At 47.2% G+C, this 19530-nt stretch overlaps 1 protein-coding gene across 1 annotated transcript in view; it reads left to right on the forward strand.

Moving 5' to 3' along the window:
- Nucleotides 1–19530, forward strand: part of LOC308343375 (unconventional myosin-X-like) — a gene marked incomplete at its 3' end in the record, with an annotated part of 119648 nt that extends 100118 nt beyond the window's left edge. The window contains exons 4-6 of the mRNA XM_080804376.1: nt 6439–6626; nt 17354–17488; nt 19368–19530. Of these exons, the coding sequence (XP_080660502.1) occupies nt 6439–6626; nt 17354–17488; nt 19368–19530 (486 nt within the window). The remainder of the gene's footprint in view (nt 1–6438; nt 6627–17353; nt 17489–19367) is intronic.

A 19530-nucleotide genomic window follows, 5' to 3' on the forward strand; every position in this document is an offset into this window, starting at 1 on the left:
AATAAATAAAATATAAAAAAAAATTTAAAAAAAAATCTTAGAAAAAGAAACAAGCCCATCCCCCACTCATGCCAGCCCGTGGCAGCTGTCATTCCACCTTCTGTTTCTGTGAATTTGACTGCGCTAGGTACATGATTTCAGTGGAATCATACAACATTTGTCCTTTGGGACCAATTTATTTCACTTAGCTTAATGTCTTTAGGGCTCATCCATGTTGTGTGTGTCAGAATTTCCTTCCTTTTCAAGACTGAATAGTACTCCACAGTATGTGTATACTACATATTACTTAGCCATTCTTCCTTTGATGGATACCTGGATTGCTAACACCTTTTATCTGTTGCGTAACATTTTTTAAAAACCCTGGAGGGCACTGGGTGGCTCAGTGGGTTAAAGCCTCTGCCTTCGGCTCAGGTCCTGATCTGAGGGTCCTGGGATCGAGCCCCACATCGGGCTCTCTGCTCAGCGGGGAGCCTGCTTCCTCCTCTCTCTCTGCCTGCCTCTCTGCCTACTTGTGATCTCTCTCTCTCTGTCATAAATAAATAAAATCTTTTAAAAAAATAAAAATAAAACCCCTGGAGAATATGAAGTTTGAAAAACTATTCTTCACTCTGTAGGACTACAGCAAAGAAAATAAAGTGCTTGGAGAACATGGATTTAAGGAAAACCTTGAACAGATTCAAGACCTGTTATAAATACATGTAGGTTAGCTCTCTCTGCTTAGAGTGTTTAATATGGCCTGAACTGGAGGGATTTTCTCTTTTCTTAGATTATATATTTTATATGTTAGAAGTCTCTACTACAAAGTAGGAAGGACCCCAACAGGAGTACCTGCATTCTAAGAGCCACGGTGGAATGTCTCCATATACCACTAAGCGCTTGATCTTTTAAAATCTGGCGCAGCTATTTTAGATTTAACTGATCTCTCTGCACCTGGCAGGAAGGCTCCTGGACATTATGGAGACAGAGGAATTCAACTCTTCATCTGGCTTAAAGATATGCAAGTGTTCAGGGGGTGTGAACGGTCACACCTGCCAAAGTGCTCTTTTTATATATATATATTTTATTTATTCATTTGACAGAGATCACAAGTAGGCATACAGGCAGGCAGAGAGAGAGGAGGAAGCAGGCTCCCTGCCAAGCAGAGAGTCCGACTTGGGGCTCGATACCAGGACCCCAGGATCATGCCCTGAGCCAAAGGCAGAGACTTTAACCCACTGAGCCACCCAGGAACCCCCAAAGTGCTCTTATCTTAACCTTAAAGCTGAAAGTTTTAAGCAGTTGAAACGCAGATCGTTTTGAATGTGTGTCTTCATTTCATGCGTTATGTGGTGTGTGCAATGCAAGTAGAGTAAAAGCCTGGCTTGGTATCTTCCTTTTAACTATACAGCAAAGTAATCTCTTACCTGCAGACTCTTCCAGCACCTTCCGCCATTTCTCCAACACCGCAGTCTCAGAAGGAGAAGGCTTCAGCCTTTTATTCCACGGAGATTTGGAGCCCTGGGGTGCGTGGGAAGGCTGAGAAGCTGCAGTCTGGAGAAGCCATCGCGAGCTCAGGATCTGGGCTTGGTGTTGGTGGAGACAAGAAGACCGTGTCTGCCTCATTCAGTGTGGGCGTCATTGTTACAGGCTGAGAGACTGAATAAGACCAAAAATCCTTTAAAGCGTAGATTAGGTACACTCACCTGGTTTTGAAAACACAAAGGCACATGCTGTATGTTTCCAGAAGTTTTCCATCAAAATGGGGAAAATCAGGCTTTCTTGCATACAGTAGTGAAAGGCTATTTTTAGTAATATTTACACAGAACTTGTAATTTCTCAACAGTGTATAATAAGGGACCACATGGTGCAGTTGACGAGATTGAAAGATGAGGAACGTATTTTCAACATCTTGTTGGGGAAGTCAGACATGAAGATCAATATTGTTGTAGGAAAAGCATCCAACCACCAGAGCCATGGCAGTCCTTTGGCATGAATAGTGTCTTATAACTAAACCAACTTTGGATTTTTGTTTTTTCCCACAAATTATGTGCCTTTCGAGGTTCTTGGTGAAAGCGTTCTCTTTCACGGTATGCGTGGTTTTCTTCTGTCTTGAAGTCAGGATGGTAACTCAACAGTGGAGCAACCTGTAGATGTGTTGGAATGATCTTGTGAGCCAGAGGCACAGTGGGGTCTCAGCCAACAGACCAGAGACACCGTGGGGTCTCAGTCCACAGGCCAGCTCTGACTGCGTGGCAGTGACTGGGCTCATGGGGAAAGGTCTCGTGATGCACTGGTGGGTCCACCAGGCATGACGGCCAGTTCTGCAGGGTGCCACTGTGCTGAACATCTGGCTTCCTCCTCTAGAATCACTGCAGGGTGGGGACTGGGGAGGGGGCATGAGCGTGCTGTTGGGAACTGCCATAGCCTCCAACCACGTTGTTGTTCTGAACCACTTTACAGCTGTTGCACTGGGCAAAGTGTGATATAAATTACTTAAAAAGAAGACCAGGCCTAAGACCATTTTGGATGTTCCAGCTTCAGCTTTGCTAACAAGCATTTAGTGCCCTTGAATTTCCTACCCCCCTACAAAAACCATATCCTCCACGCTTCCGGGATGAGTGATCTCTTAAGCCACGCTGTATGACCAGTGGGGTTGCCCAACCAGGATGGGGTAGCATGAGGTTTTGACCAAAATAATCACTTTCTAAATAAAGCTCTTGTGGAAAGGTTATGACACTCTTTATGAGTAAATCAGTACTTTTTTAAAAGAAAGGCTTATCTCCCCAAATTTAAGAACAGCCAAACAAACGTGTTATGACAAGGTGTGCAAAATTTTTAAGACACAGGCTGGGCATATCATTTTTTTAAATTTTGGGTTTTGTTTTTGTTTTTTTTTAAATAAGCTCCATGCCCAATGTGGGGCTTGAACTCACAGCCCAGCAAGAGTTGCAAGCTCTACTGACTGAGCCAACCAGGTGTTCCAAGGTATATCATTTTTAAGAAAGTGTGTTAATAATGGGTTAATATCCTAATATTGATGATATTTAATTCTCAGCATAATACCTTGTGACTTTTAAATTTTATTTGTAACTGAGAAAGAGGATTGCAGTGTGCCTACCTTGCTGTTTTAAGAGGGGAGGCATTAAGTGTCCTTATTTCTGCCGAAGTAGGAAAAAAGTAAGACCATATTTCAACAGAAGAAAATGATTTTTTTTTTGAGTTTTGATTATTTCCAGAATATAAATAATAGTCGGGGCAGCTGGCTGGCTCAGTCAAAAGAGCATGCAACTCTTGATCTCAGGGTCATGAGTTTGAGCCCCACGTTGGCTGTAGAAATTACTTGAAAATAAAAAAACTTAAAAAATAATCATACAGCTACCAAAAGGTAGAAGCAGGTTTGACATTTTAGACAAAGTAATGGAAGGGGCAAGACACCCAGAGCCTCAAGCACTACCCGCCTACCTCCTTCACCCCTGCAAACAGCTGACATGAAGGAAGGCACCAGCACCTGTGGTCAAAGCATTGATGGAAGATGAATGTGTCCTCCAGGGAATCAGATGGTTCTCTGTTTCCTTTAGAAGTAGGACACACTGGGCGCCTGGGTGGCTCAGTGGGTTAAGCCTCTGCCTTCGGCTTAGGTCATGATCTCAGGGTCCTGGGATCGAGTCCCGCATCAGGCTCTCTGCTTAGCGGGGAGCCTGCTTCCCTTCCTCTCTCTCTGCTTGCCTCTCTGCCTACTTGTGATTTCTGTCAAATAAATAAATAAAATACTAAAAAAAAAAAAAAAAAAAGTAGGACACACCTTCCCCAGAGGAAAAAGCAGTTTCCATCTTTCTTTATGGCCAGATCTTTTCCACAGTGCCCTGGTTGGGGAAAATGGACTTTCTGGCAAGCTGAGGTTTCCAAAGACCTGAACATTTACCCACTAATGCACTCTATCTTTTTCTTTTTTAAATGGAGGTGAACTTACCATAACAGAAGATTAACCATGTTAAAATATGCAATTCAGTGTATTTAGGACATTCACAATGTTGTACAGTCAGTCTCTTGTCTTGTTCCGAAGTATTTTCATCACCCCAAATGGATACCCTATATCCACTAAGCAGTCCCCACCCCCCCCCCATTTCTGCCTCCTCCCCCTGACTATATTAACTACCCCAACCTGTCTTTATGGGTTTACCTTTTCCGGATATGTATGGGAACTTCAATGTCCGGCTTCCTCACCTTGGTGTGATGTTGTCAGGGTTCATCCCCACAGTAGCACACATAGGTATTTTATTGCTTTGTGGGGCGGAATAATAGTCCATTGTATGGGTGCACCACACCTGGTTGACCCGCCCATCGGGTAATTGACATCTGTGTGGTTTGACCTTTAGGCTGGTGTGAATAATGCTGCACTTGTTTTTAGTTCTTTTGGCTAAATATCTAGGAGCGGAGTCATTCGTCATGTGATAATAACTCTTATGTTTTTAACTTTTTTGGTTCAGATATTTCTAAAATGTAAACTCCTTACGTTTGAAGCTTGTTCCATGGAGCATTTGATACTTTGCTGGGCATTCCTGGCAGTCCCTGTGACTGTAAATGAGTACAGATTGTCACAATGTGGTACAGATGCTCTCGGGATGTTAGGACTCTCTGCTTCGAGTTGCTTGCTTTTCCTTTCCCTGCACTGCATTGCTGTGCCTTGCCAAGGGATATGAGAAGCCTCTGCAGTTGGGTTGCTTGGGTTCACATCTCCCCTCTACCACTTCCTGGCCACATGGGCGAACACAACACCATCACTATGCCTGTTTCCTCCTCTGGAAAATCAGGGTAGTAGTATTGTGAAGCTCCTTAAGTTATTGTGAATGTGAAAGGGTCAGGCCCCCCCGTGTGGATCAGCTCGGGGGGGTCATAACAAAATATTACTGACTGGGTGGCTTAAACAGACAGTGATTTTCTCATAGTTCTGGAAGCTAGAGGTCCAAGGTCAAGGTGTTGGCTGGGTTGGCATCTCCTGAGGGCTCCTTCCTTGCCTTGCAAATGGCTGCCATCTTACTGTGTCCTCAAATGGTCTCTATGTACACACACACATCTCTGGTGTTTCTTCCAGCGTCCACGTTTCTTCCTAAAAGGAGGGCAGTCAGATTGGATTAGGGCTTACCGGAAGAGCCTCACTTTAATGTAATCATCTCCTTAGAGGCCTTCGCTCCAATGACAGTCCCATTCCGAGGTATTGGGGGTTCAAGCTTCAACACAGGAATTTTGGAGGGCTGAGTGCAGCACGTGGCACAGTGCATGTGAACCGTCAAAGGTGGTGGTGGTTACGGCAGCCTGCCTCCACCCCGGCAGTCTGCTGCTGCCACTGTGTCTGAGGCTGGAAACCTGGTCATCAAACACCATTAATGTTCCCTGCAGAAATCCAAGAGAACAAGTTTGGTCCATATGGACAGGGCAGCAGGCCTTGTGTGTTAATAGGTATAGCCTCTTTGCTTTGCTGCTCTGAAGAGTTTGCTTAATTTCTGGCCCGGATTTTGTTCCAGAAGGGGAAGATGGTCAGGTATCTCAGTTCCAGACCACTTCTGTGGTGTCCAGAATTTTCAAAATGGTCTTGATATTGTTTTAAAGGGTTAAAGATACATAACATAAAATTTACCATTTTGACTGTTTTTAGGTGTACTGTCCAGTGCATCTGCAGGGTTGTGTAACTATAACCACAAACTCTAGAATCTTCTCACAATCTTTTTTTTTTAATTTAATTTATTTATTTGATAGAGAAATCACAAGTAGGCAGAGAGGCAGGCAGAGAGAGAGGGGGAAGCAGGCTCCCTGCTGAGCAGAGAGCCCAATGCGGGGCTTGATTCCAGGACCCTGAGATCATGACCTGAGGCGAAGGCAGAGGCTTTAACCCACTGAGCCACCCAGGTGCCCCTGAAACATCTCACAGTCTTAAACAGAAGCTCTGAACCCATTAAACTCTCCGTTCCTCTTTCCCCCGGCTCACGTTCTTTCTTAATCTTGCTCTTTCCTGAGAGCTGCCTGATGAGGAAGGAGCCAGGCCGTGGATTGTCCTTTGTACCCGGCACGGGATGAGGAGGTCACCGGGAACAGGGATTTGGGCCTGGGCTGCTGTGGTTTACCTGTCACTGCGAGTCCTCTTGGAAATGGCTCCATTTATTTGGATAGAATGACAAGATTCTGTACCAAAAGGTGTAGGAAAAACATATGCAGAGGGGAGCCCTGTCTTTCCTCTTCAAGCAGAGTCAGGTGGATTCTGTTAAAGTTGGCGACAGGGGGGCTTTGGGGAGGTGTGGCAGGCCCTTCCCCTTCAGAGCGTTGAGCAGCATGAAGCTGAATCCAGCCTCTTCTGTCTCCGTGAGTGAGGTGACACACCCTAGTCCTGCACCCCACCCCCGACCCCGGCCACCCATACCGCATGTAACCCGGCATCCTTCTGTCTCCCCGCCCCGTGTGCTGCAGACTTACATCGGCTCCATCATTGCCTCGGTGAACCCCTACAAGACCATCGCCGGGCTGTATGAGCGGGCCACCATGGAGCGCTACAGCAGGTGCCACCTGGGGGAGCTCCCCCCCCACGTCTTTGCCGTCGCCAACGAGTGCTACCGATGCCTGTGGAAACGCCACGACAACCAGTGTGTCCTCATCAGGTAACCGGGCCGCTGTGAGGCTGGCAGAGGGCTGGGCAGGGGGCCACACGGGAAGCTGGTGTCAGGAGCCCAACCACTGCCCGCTGGACCAGTGGCGCCTTCCCAGGCAGCCCCAGGACATGAAACCCGCTTAAAGGTGAATGAGAAAAATGTTTAGTAGGTACCTGAGTTCCTCAGATGGGATTTCTGTTTCGAATAGCTTGATAAGTACATCTTTCCAAAGACCCAAGCTCACTTAGAAGAAAGCAAGACATGCCACATTTGTTGGCTCTTGGCCTCAGAATATTTCTTCCATTTTTCTTTCTTTTTTTTTTTTTTTAATTTCCCTTAATTATTCTTTGGTTTATTCCATTGTGGCATCGTCCTTCTGTGGATTTAAGAAAATGTGCTCCCGCCAGCAGCACATATACTGCAATTGGAAAGAAAGTGTGTTGTTCTTTCAAATTTAAAATGTCTAGTGACATCCAGTTGGATCTTCTTTATTCTTTATATCAGAATCATGTTCTAGTGGTGCTCAGAGCACCCATGGGTAGAACCCAGAGCCGATGTGCTGGGCCTCACTTTCCCTGACGTTTCCGTGGAGTGCCCGGACACGCCCTCATTCCTGCTCACGGGCACGGCTATCCCTGAATGCCTGTAGTGTACCTCGCCGGTTGGTGGGAAAGATTTTGACTTCTGTTATAGGTGGCTTTCTAGTCCCAACTTGTGGCAAAATAATTACACTATTTCAAGAGGAAAGGATGAGGCATTTTGGATTTCAGTGGGATGATGAATAAGACCCTCCTCTCCCCTCCGAATTTCTGATCCAGCGGAAGTTCAGACAGGTGCAGGGCCGTATGTCCGCTTTAGACTTGAACCCAACTGGGCTGGCTAACATCGAAGTCCCCAGTTAGGCCAAAGCACCCGACTGGGGTACAGGCAGGTAAATGGTGGCCACGATCACAGCGGGAAACCAGTTCCCAGCTGGTGAGGAGCAGACCAGCCCTTTCCCCTGGTCACCTGTCGGGGAAGCCACCTCAGCTTCTGTGGCGGGGAAGGGACGGGGTGGAGGGACTGGCAGACATGCCAGAGGATGGCCCTCACTGAAACCCTAGGGATGGGAATCACAGCCCCCCACTCCCCTCAGCTGAGGACATTTGGGAAACACAGGGTCCCACGTGGCACCTGTTTGAAGAGGACTACGCCAATGGTTTCTGAAGGCTTGGTGTGTTTTGGACACGGTGCCAGGAACGTTTCCAACGTCATCTCATTCAGGCATTAACCTTCCAACAGCCCTTTGATGTATGTGGCTGCTTGTTAGTATCTGTAGGAGCCACACACAGGAAAATGACTTCGGGATTATATTCTTCTTTCTGAGGGCTTTTGCCCATTACACTGGTGCTTGGGTCCTTGCTTTTACAACAAATCAGAATTGCATGAGTAGAGCAACAGGTGTTCGCCTTTTCCATTCTACCTCTCTCTGCCTCTCTGAGGGGAGGCGAGCATCTGAGCAGATACACTCTTTTGTTAATCGTTTGGATCGTGCTAATGTCCTGAGCTGTGCAAATACCTTGGAGAGAGCAGCTATGCATTTAGTTAAGTAAATGAATCATTATGACTTGTAATTCTTCAAAATGAACCTATTTAATAAATTTAAAAGGGGGGGGGGGAGTGCTTTCAAGGGTCCCATTTCCAATAAAGAAACTTGCCTCATGTCTGGAAGCCCTGTGTGTAGACTGTTGCAGGGAATTTAACCAAAGCTCAGAGGTTAGAATGTAAGGTCCCCATTTCAGCATACAGGTTATAATTAAATAAGATTAACAGAAAGAAAGAAAACGTGATGTATTTTTAAGAAGGTCAAATTGTATCCCATACTTAGATACCTAAATATTTGCCATTGATAATTGCTTGTGTTGCTTACGTTCAATGGGAAAAATGAGAGGATGACTCATAGATCGCTTGCTAGACGGAGTAGCTTAGGAAGAAAGAGGAAAATCAAATGAGGTCATTGTGCATATGTGTGTGTGTATGTGTAATAAAACGGAAAGGGGTTGGCATTTTCATGCCAAAGACTGCGGTATTTAAAAATAAGGTGGGAGGTGGAGGGGGGTGTATCCCAAATAGAAAGCCCCCATTGTGTGACGGAGTAACTGTGTTTACTTCTGTATTTAGCTAAATTTAACTCAGGAAACAGAGTCTTTAAGAATACAGTTCTCATTAAAATGTGTCTCGTTTAATAAATCTCTCTGGCAGGTTTTGTTGTTGTTGTTGTTTTCAGTGGGGGTTGGGCTGTGGGAATTTAGAGAAAATTGAGTCTGAAAATGAACCGCGTAGGGGACTGTAGCTAGATTTCCACGGGCGTAATCTGCCCCCTAGTGGATTCAACGTGTTTTACGCCTGTGAAAACCTTTCACAACCAGAAAATAGGCCTGTTTGGAATTAGGTAAGAGAGGACTTCAGAGATCTATTTTCCCCCTCCCTTCACGAGCCTAGGTCACGTGGTCAAAGTCCCCAGCTCCTTGTAGCAGTGCCAGATCTCTAGGTTTCTAGTCCGAGCTTCTTGGGTTGGTCTCACTTTCAAGCTTGTCAGCTCTCCCAGGCTTTCGTTTTACCTTTCGGTGCACATTTAAGCAAATGCTTATGCTATTACAGTTTTTAAAACCTACTGAAAAATTGAATTTTTTTTTTTTTTTTGTCTAACTGGCAAGATCAGCATTTGATCTTGGTTGATCTGGTGCATTTTACATTGACTTGGACTCCTCATACATTGATGGGGCAGGTGGGGCTATTATAGTCTATTGGTACCTCTGACCTTTTAAGATCTGTAGTGTGAGTAAGACCTGTGTGGCTAATCCACTATGAAGTTAGTCGCCCGGGACAGTGTCTGGGAGAGGGCCAGCATTCAACAGCTGTCAGTCCAACCATAGATACACAGAGCAGCTGTGGATTTGGGACCTTTGCTTTGCTTGGCCTGTTTGGTTTCCCAAAATGGGATCGATTATCCACCTAATGGATAATTAGATGTTCAGTTTTCTAGTTCTAAGACTCTACTTATAAATGATCAAACTGGAAGAGTGAGCAAAACTTGCCATCCAGGGTTAGAAAGGCACCAGCCTGAACAGGACTTGAAGCAGGCCTCATGCTCACGTAATAGGGCGGGTTACTGGGCTAGACTTCAGCAGTTAAAAAATAATAATAATAAAATCCAGTCGTTGCTGTTAGGAACTTCTTTTCTGATGGGAAGAAACTGATGTAACTCACTGATTTCAGTACAAGCTGTCAAATGCTGTCATGGAACTAGGTCCGTGGCTGCTCGGAGGAGGTGGTGGTAGATCTCAGGAAGGAATTCAGACCACGCTCCACAGAGGAAGTGATATGGGATTGTGAGCCAAAGAATGTGTAGGAATATGGCTGGCACAGAGGGGAGGAAGGGCACAGAAGCACTTGCCAAAACATAGACATTTGGAAAAACAAGCGTCATTAGGATATGGAAGGTAGTCCCTGTCCTCTCCATGGAGCGCCATCACTCTGGGTCTCTCCCTGGTTCTCCGGGCCGTCCGCACTCCTTCACGGCTCATCTCCCCCCAGCCTTCCCCTCTCAGGTCTGCAGAACTCCCTGGTCTTAGACGCCTCCCCCTGCACCCATCCCTAAGCCCCATCCAGCGGTTTCTCCTCAAAGTTCCAGACGTGTGTCCGGGTGCCCGTGACGTTGCATCAGAGATGTCTCGTGGGCATCTCAAGGGTGACGTGTCCTAGATTCATGCTGCGTTTCTCCCAGAAGTGTATTCCTCCTCCGATGGTCTCGTTCTCAGCAAGTTGGACTCTCCCTCCTACTGGCTCGCAAGCCTGAGAGCAAGAAGTCCTTCTTGGAGCGAGAAGTCCTTCTCCTCCATCTGCGCCTCCGCCCCCAACCCCTGGCCCCCATGGAGGTAGAAGTCCGCACAGTAAAGCGTACTGACCTTATGTAGACGGCTCAGTGGTTTGTGACAGACGTGCGCGCCCGTGTCATGATGCTCAGATCACCCGCTGGGAAGCTCCCGGGCGAGCAGGAGGTTTCCCTTCACCCGCCTGTTGTCCCTCGTGCGGTCTTTCCTGCGGCCTCTCACTTCATGTCCCTGCTGTCCCCGCCCCCGTCACTACCCTTCTACCCTCATCTCTCTCTCCCTCCTCTTTCTGTGCATTCACTCCATCCCCTACTCCACACAGAGTGATTCTTTAAAACCTTGAACCTGAACATGACACTCTCCTGCTTAAACACGGCTTTGTGACTTTGATTTTGCCTATGAAATCGTCTCAGAACTTTTACTGTGGGGGCACCTGGGTGGCTCAGTCGTTAAGTGTCTGCCTTCAGCTCAGGTCAGGATCCCCAGGGTCCTGGGATCGAGCCCCGCTTCGGGCTCCCTGCTTGGCAAAAGCCTGCTTCTCCCTCTCCCACTCCCCCTGCTTGCCTTCCCTCTCTCGCTGTGTCTCTCTCTATCAAATAAATAAAATCTTGAAAAAAACAACAAACTTTTAATATGGCCTAGGAGGCCCCTGTCAGTGCGTTGGGTTATTTTCCTTCCTCCTTTTCGTTATCATAGTTTGTTTTGTTTTGTTTTGTTTTAACAGTCTAAGCTCATTTGGGCTCATCTCGATGCCCATGTGTTCTCCGTAGCCCATGTTTGTGTTCGCAGTCCTGTTGGCGCCAAGGTTTGGGACTCTAATTGCCGTGGGCTAATGAGAAAAATGTAGGACTGGATATGTAAGGGATGTGTGTGCTGCAAGTGACGGTGAAATAACATCGTCATTGCCGCACGAGTTACTGTTCCACGGCGGCGAGAAGAAAGGCGGGAGGTGGAGCGAGGGAGTCACCACGTAGCCCGTGGTGGGGCTCCCGGGCTCCTCGCACAAGCAGTGAGACGGTCCCAGCACAAAGAGCCCCTCAGCTTGGGCAAAATGACATTAACCGGTGGGCTAAAATCAGCCCAGTTAATTTGGATTTGGGGGGTGTTAATAGTGTGTCGTCTTAAATTTGGCTTTATAGTTCTGTGGTGAGGATTAGCAAGGACGTACGTACGTGGCTACGCAGATCATGGCTCTCGGTCACAGGTGGGCTCTGTCGTAGTCTCCGTATCACCAAGCAGGTGACTCAACGCTGACATTCTCTGCCTGGAGATGATGTCAGATCCCACAGGTGAAGGGATCCATCCTACAAGACTGCCCCCCCACCCCAATTCAGATGCCAGTCACACGTCCAAATTGTCGCCTGCGCTTCGGATGGCCGTAGATTGGAGGTTCCAACCGACCCCCTTGCCACTTTGATGAATTTGCTAGAACGGTTCACAGAACTCAGGAAACCAGTTTACTTACTGGATTACTGGTTGATTGTAAGAGGATATAACTCATGAAGAGCTGGGAGAGCTGTACAGGGCAAGGTACAGGGGAAGGGCCCTCCGCTCCCCTCTTTGTATTCACCCACCCGGAAGCTTTCTCAACGGCACCTCCCACCCCGTCCTCTGGATTTCTATGTGGGCTTCATTGCATAGGATGATCGATTAAATCCTTGACTCTTCGTATTGAATTCAATTTCCAGCCCCTCCCCACTCCCCAAAGGTCAGTGTGGGGGGAAGGAATTGAAAGTTCCAACCTTCTGATTCTGGTTGGTTCCCCTGGCAAGCAGCCCCTCACAGGGGCTTTCCAGAAGTCACTTCGTAATGTAACAAGTGATGTCTTTATTGCTGTCATCATTTAGGAAATAATGAGGGTGTTAGGAGCTCTGTGTCAGAAAGGAAGATGAAGACCCGATACGTATTTCTTCTTATAAATAATCTGAAAATCACACACCTATAGCATGTGTATTATATGATACACCTATCACTATAATGACGGGCAACTTAAAAATGTCTGGGGGTGTGATTCATGATCTTCCTCGCCATCCCACTCCCCTACTTAAAACAACTAGTCCGGGGCTCCTGGATGGTTCCGTCAGTTAAGGCTCTGACTCTTGGTTTCGGCTCAGTCACCATCTCAGGATCATGATCTCAGGGTCGTGAGGCCAATTCCTGCGCCGAGGTCTGCGCTCAGCGTGGAGTCGGCTTGGGATTCTCTCTCCCTCTGCCCCTCCCGCTCGTGCACATGCGCTCTCGTGCACGCTCTCTCTCAAGAGAATAAATAAATATCAGAAATAAATAAAAGAACTAGTCCCATGCTTGGCTAGAGAACAGTGGCCTCTCCGTGAGACCGCAGCGCCCCTGCATTATCGTGGACTTCAGCCGTGCAAGCTGCTTTTCCTTCCTCCAAGGAAAGAGCGAGGTCCTCCCGCTGAGCCTCCCTCCTCTCCCTTCAGTTTCACCCAGTTAGAGCCTGCGTGTGTTCTCACGCTTTGGTCTAAATGTCAGCCTCTCCCCTTCCCCAAAAAAGGTCTTTACTGAACCTTTACCCTCCGTCTAAATCATGAGTTCTCTTATCCCCGGGGATACCTGTGACTCTGTTTGAGATCTTTGTGCTTCTAGATCACAGACTGTCCGTGCCATTGTACACGTTAGTGCTTTTCCAGCCCTTAGAGCAGCCTGACACGTAGTAGGCTTACGGATGTTTAAGGAGGAAGGGAGTATCTGCTCTTTCTCCGTTGCTTCCAAGATTACATTGGTTTGACCCTCAATCAGTGGTTTTCGTGGGGGAACATTGAAGACGTGGGCAGGGGTGTGAGGTGGAGGAGGGTGACATAAAAGCATGCAGCCTGCAGAGAGGCCTGTTACCTTGACATCTGGCACATTTATGGGTTTTAACAATGTGTGAGTTATTTAAGTATCTTTATTCTTTGCCTTGTTCATGGAACACTTCCATGGCTCCATAATAGAGTAGTCCCCCCTTTTTACCCTCCCGGAGCGGTCCTGTCTGAATTGTGTGGAAACTGCTTTCAAGAGTAGTGGTTTCCAATCCTGGGTTCATAGTAGAATCCTCTGGATTAAATTCTACCCCTATAGGCTCAGATCAGAGACATATTAGTTGATTCTAATGTGTGGCCACGTTTGAGAACTGTTGCAGAGCATTGTTCAAATCTGCGTTTTGTTTTTGTTTCAAGTTTTAATTCTGTATCAGAAAAAGATGGACTTAAAGACTGTGCTTGGGGCGCCTGGGTCGCTCAGTCGATTAAGCGTCTGCCTTCGGCTCAGGTCATGATCCCAGGGTCCTGGGATCGGCCTGCAGCGCGGGCTCCCTGCTCAGCGGGGAACCTGCTTCCCCTTCCCCCACACTCAAGAGCTCACACTCTTTCTCTCTCTCTCTCTCTCTCTTTCTCAAATAAATAAATAAAATCTTTATAAAAATGTAATCAACAATGAAGACAGGAACCAATTAAATAGCTAAGAACAATATAGCGGAATCTCAATTTAAGTTGATAATGGATTTGAGCTTGGTCCCTCCTTTGTTGGTTTAAAACGCAAAGATAAACTATAGCAGTGTGTCATAGTGACCCATAATCTCAGAGTAAACAGCAAAGCAATCCTATTTTTGAGATCTAGAAATTTTTAAAAACAGGAATTAAATAGGGGTGCCTGGGTGGCTCAGTCAGTTAAGCGTCTGCCTTTGGCTCAGGTCGTGATCTCGGGGTGCTGGGATCGAGTCCCGTGGAGGGAGGTCCCTGCTCAGTGGAGAGTCTGCTTCTCCCTCTCCCTCTGTTGCTCCCCTTGCTTGTGCTGCTTCTCTCTCTTTCTCTCTCAAATAAATAAATAAATAAATATTTTTTAAAAAGATGCTTGAAGACTGCATGATACAGCGAGAAAAAATGTAGCTGCGGGTTGCTGTAGGTGGATATCCATAGCGGGTTAATGGCAGTGAGGGTCCCAGATTTTCTTCTCCTCGACCAAGTCCTGCTGGTTTAGAGTCTGGACGGTATATGATCTGTGATTGTATCTTTGCCATGCTCTGTTCATTAAGGTAGGCTAATTGCTGTAACAAGCAGCCCCCCAGAATCGTAGGGGCGGAACACAGGAATGCTTCCTGCTCATTTTGCAACCCCACAGGGAAAGCCGAGAGACTTGACTTTATGCCAGGTGTCACTTTGCTCGGAGCTGGGCCTGACAGAGGGCGTCTAGCTGGCAGGCTTGGGAGAGACAGCCTAGTGCACCATGAAGAGGGGGGTTTTACCCACCAGCCGTGGAAGCTGTCTCTATCCATCCCTCTCGCTCTGTTGTTCAACTGCCCTTTTGTTCAGCTGGCCACGTTCAGTCCCTGTTACCACTGGTGGCTGTCCTCACTGCAAGAGAGGTCGACACGTTTTCCACTTCCTTGTGCCGGAGGATAAAGAAGTGGTTTTGGGTAATGTTACCTTATTTCTGCTTCACGTGTTTTAACCAGAGAATTTAGCCATTTTAGGTTCTGTTTGTCTTAACATAATTGAATCAACAATGACTGGCTAAGTGTATGTATTTTTTAAATATCAAAAATTACTTAGGGCGCCCGGGTGCCTCAGTCATTAAGCATCTGCCTTCGTCTTAGGTCATGATCCCGGGCTTCTGGGATCCAGTCCTGTGTTGGGCTCCTCGCTCGGTGGAGAGTCTCCTTCTCCCTCTACCCCTCCCCTCTGCTTGTTCTCTCTCAAATAAAATAAAATGGTTGGTTTGTTTTTTTTTTTAAGTTTATTTAAATCTCTTCTTGCAGTTTTCCTTAGTTTCACTGCATCCTTGGCAAATGCCCCCTGTGCACCGGGCACTGGTCTAGGCAGTGATGTGAGGAAGATGAAGGTATGTGCTCAGCCCTGTACTAGGAAGCTTCTGGTTACTGATCACAGAAAACCCAACCGAAGTTGTCCTAACTCGGCTAGCGCCCGGCAGGGCGTTTCGGGTCTGTGGATTCAACCGCTCCTGCAAGACCTTCTCTGGTTTTCTTGGCTTTTGCTTTATCATCTCAAGATAGGTGTCCGCGGCAAGGGGGGTGTTTCTGCCTGGTGTCTCTTGTGTGTGCCCAAAGCTCCCCAGGAGCCCTTGGCTTGCTTGACATGAAGACTCGGGCTGCGGTCCTCACGCCTGCGCGTGGCCCACTTACACCTTTTTCTTTTCTCTTTAAGTCTTATTTAGAGAGAGCACGCAGGCGTGAGCAGGGGGAGGGGCAGAGGGAGAGAGAGAATCGCAGGCGGACTCCTCACTGAGCACGGAGCCCGACGTGAGGCTCGATTTCATGACCCCGAAATCATGACCTGAGCCAAAATCAAGAGTTGGGTTCTTTTTTTTTTTTTTTTAAAGATTTATTTATTTATTTGACAGACAGAGATCACAAATAGGCAGAGAGGCAGGCAGAGAGAGGAGGAGGAAGCAGGCTCCCCGCTGAGTGGAGAGCCCGATGCGGGGCTCGATCCCAGGACCCTGAGACCATGACAGGAGCCGAAGGCAGAGGCTTTAACCCACTGAGCCACCCAGGCGCCCCAAAAGTTGAGTTCTTAACCCACTGAGCCACCCAGGCACCCCTGTTACTTACACCTTTAGTTAGAAGTTCCCTGCCTCCACGGTACTGAGCATGGTATCTTACACAAAACTGGGTTTCTCTTTCTCTCTGTGATCTCCGCGCCTTCTTGTCCACGTCCTTGCTTGTCCAGGACAACGCCAGCTCTCCTGCGGGCCCCCGTGCTCCTTCCAGAACATCCCCTCCAGAGCCATGTTCTTCCCGGGACACCTTGATGAGCTCAGTCTTCGCCTTCCCTCGCCTGTGATCGCCTCTGAGCCGTTACACCCCACCCTCTCCACTTTCCTTCCCCACCACCTCTGATCTCAGCACCCGGGGGCCTAACCGGAATCCCGCCCCCCTAGCGGACTTCCCAAGCTCTTCCAGCTCTTGTGCCCAGATCCCTCCCTTTCTCTTTGTGTGGCTCATGGTTGCCGGTTCTGTTAAGGGGCAACCTGAACCTGGTTTACTTCTCACACTGGCCTCCCTTCCCCTGCATGGCGTTGTTCACTTTCCCTCGACCATCCCTGAAGCGGGATCTCTGCGGGATGTCAGACGCAGACGTGGGTGCTTAGTGCCTCTCTCCAAGGGTTAGTGTGGAATCACATGATTTTGTGTGCATCCGGGACCAGTGGGGTCATTCCCTTGTCTCCTCAGCCATGTTTACGAATAATTGCATGTTTAAGCATATTTGCCTGCTTTCAGTTTCCCAGAATGATGCTGTTTGCAGGCTCGTTCGTCTAACAAGTATTTACCAGGTGCCTGTCAGCAGCTGGGCACCGCGGGGATGTGTGGATTCTCTAGCGAACAAAACAAGGAGCCCTGCTCGTGCGGGCTGACCTTGCGTGGAAGGCACAGCCATCCTCACCTTAACTTAGTGAGGCGGGTTCTGTTGACCTCTGACCTCAGAGAGGCTTTCGTAATAGCAGAAAGGGCGTGGCCAGAAGAACACGCTTTCACTGCCCTTTAACTTGACTCATGGGACAGGCATTTCGACCTCTGTTGTTCCACCTTCCAACTGTTGTTGTCCTGTGGACCAATTGGAGTGACGTTAGCTAAACTGTTTTTGTTTTTATTTATTTATTTATTTATTTGAGAGCGAGCACAAGCAGGCGGAGTAGCAGAGGGAGAGGGAGAAGCAGGCTCCTCGCTGAGCAGAGAGCTGGATGTGGGGCTCGATCCCGCGACCCTGGGACCACTACCTGAGCTGAGAGCAGATGCCCAACCGACTGAGCCACCCAGCTGCCCCTCAAACTGGATTTTGTTTCATTTCTTTTCTTCTTCTTTTTTTTTTTTTTAATTTGAACAACCTTGTGCATTTTGTTTTTCAGCGGTGAAAGTGGGGCAGGTAAAACTGAAAGCACCAAATTGATCCTCAAGTTCTTATCAGTCATCAGCCAACAGTCTTTGGAATTGTCCTTAAAGGAGAAGACGTCCTGTGTCGAACAAGCTATTCTTGAAAGCAGGTATTTCTTTATCGTGCTCCTTGTTTCCGACGAACAGGATTCACTGTCCTCTCCGTGTGGCTCGTTTAAGGATGAGTTACTAATTAGTTGGTCCATTTTCTCTTTTACAATTCCTGGAGGAAAAGTCCCAACGTGGACATAGCAATTTCTAACAACCTGAGCGACCGTTCCTGATCCCCCCACCCCAGCCCCTTCCCGGGCCAGGTTTGAATCGGCGAGTGAGCGATTCTGAGGAACATTCTGCAGCCTCCCCTTGCCGGCGAGCCCTTGCCTCACTTTTCAGAGGCCTTGTTCTGAGCGGCAGTTTCAGCTTCTGTGTAGCAGAGGACTTAGCACAGAGAGGAGGGGGCCCCTGCTGGCCTTCTCACCCTTTGGGGCCACCATGTTGACAAGATGGCAGTTTTTAAAGCCTGTCACGGGACAGAAGATCAGTGATACATCTGATGGCAGTGAGCCTCAGAACCTCGAAAGAGGGCTGTGTGGTGCGGTATCATCCAAATTTTTATTTGGAGTACGTATTTGCCCGATGTCTGAGTTGTGTCTTGTAAGATTTTAGAGCCAGTAAAGACCTTATAGATCTTGTTACTTAGAATTTAGTCCAGAAGTCAGCAAACTACCCATGACCTATGGCCTGTTTTTGTTTTTGTTATAGCATTCTTACAGTTGTCATAAAATATGTATTACATGAAATTTATAATTTTACTTTATTGTATTTTTTTTAAGATTTTATTTATTTCTTTGACAGAGAGATCACAAGCAGGCAGAGAGGCAGGCAGAGAGAGAGGGGGAAGCAGGCTCCCCGCTGAGCAGAGAGCCCAATGCCGGGCTCGATCCCCAGACCCTGGGATCATGACCTGAGTCGAAGGCAGAGGCTCAACCCCCTGAGCCACCCAGGCGCCCTGAAATTTATAATTTTAAACGTTTTTTCAGCGTACAGCTTCGTGGCATTAAGTACATTCATGCTGTTGTGCAACTATTAAAAACCACCCATCTTCAGAAGTTTGTCCTCTTCCTGCAGCCTGTTTTTGTAAATAAAGTTTTATCAGAACACAGACACATTCATTTATTTTGTTTACAGCTGCTTTTAAGCTACCATGGCAGAGAGAGCTGAGTGGTTGTAACAGAGACCCCGTGGCTGACAAAGCCTACAGTATCTATTATCTGGTTCTTTACAGAAACATTTGCCACCCCCTGATCTAGTCTGACCTCATCTTAAAGGTGGGGAATACCCAGAGAAATTACTTATAAATGAGTTGCCCCAGGACAGACACCAAACATGTGAAATTCCCAGGACTGGGACTCTTTTCAGTTGCTGAAATCTAAGTGGGGTCTTTTTCTGTGCAATCCCTGGCTTGTGGATATATGCCCGAGCTAATTTGCACAAGGATAAGCCATTGTGATTGCCTGAACTCAGTAGCTTCGTGAGCTGTAAGACCTCTCCTTCAAAATGGACATGCGCTATAGACCCATTTCAGCAAGCGCTTTGAAAATCTGGCTCTTCTGTAAATAAACATAGTCACCATAGATCCTTTTGATTTCAGATTTTTCTTGCAATTGTCTATTTTGACATTTGTGAGGAATGCTCTTGCTGTTTATAGATCTCCCCTAATTAACACTTATTGCTATCCTCACTTTTTCTTTTTTTAATTAATATTTTTATTGAAGTGTAATGGCATACAGTATCCTATTAGCTTCAGGTGTATGTCATAGGGATGAGCTATTTTGCGTCTTATGAAATGATCCCCACAGTAAGTCTAGTGACCATCTGTCAGCGTCCATAGTGATCACAACATTATTGATAGATCGCCTCTGCTGAAACTGACATCTGATGACGTATTATGTGTTTTATAACTGGAGGTTTTCCTCACGTCTTTCACAGCCCCATCATGGAAGCTTTTGGCAACGCCAAGACCGTGTACAACAACAACTCCAGTCGCTTTGGGAAGTTCGTTCAGCTGCACATCTGCCAGAAGGGAAATATTCAGGGCGGGAGAATTGTAGATTGTATCCTGTTTCATTCCGGTCTTGTCTTTAGTATTTGA

The sequence above is a fragment of the Martes martes genome (genome assembly GCF_963455335.1).
Source record: "Martes martes genome assembly, chromosome: 5".
Taxonomy (NCBI): Eukaryota; Metazoa; Chordata; class Mammalia; order Carnivora; family Mustelidae; genus Martes; species Martes martes.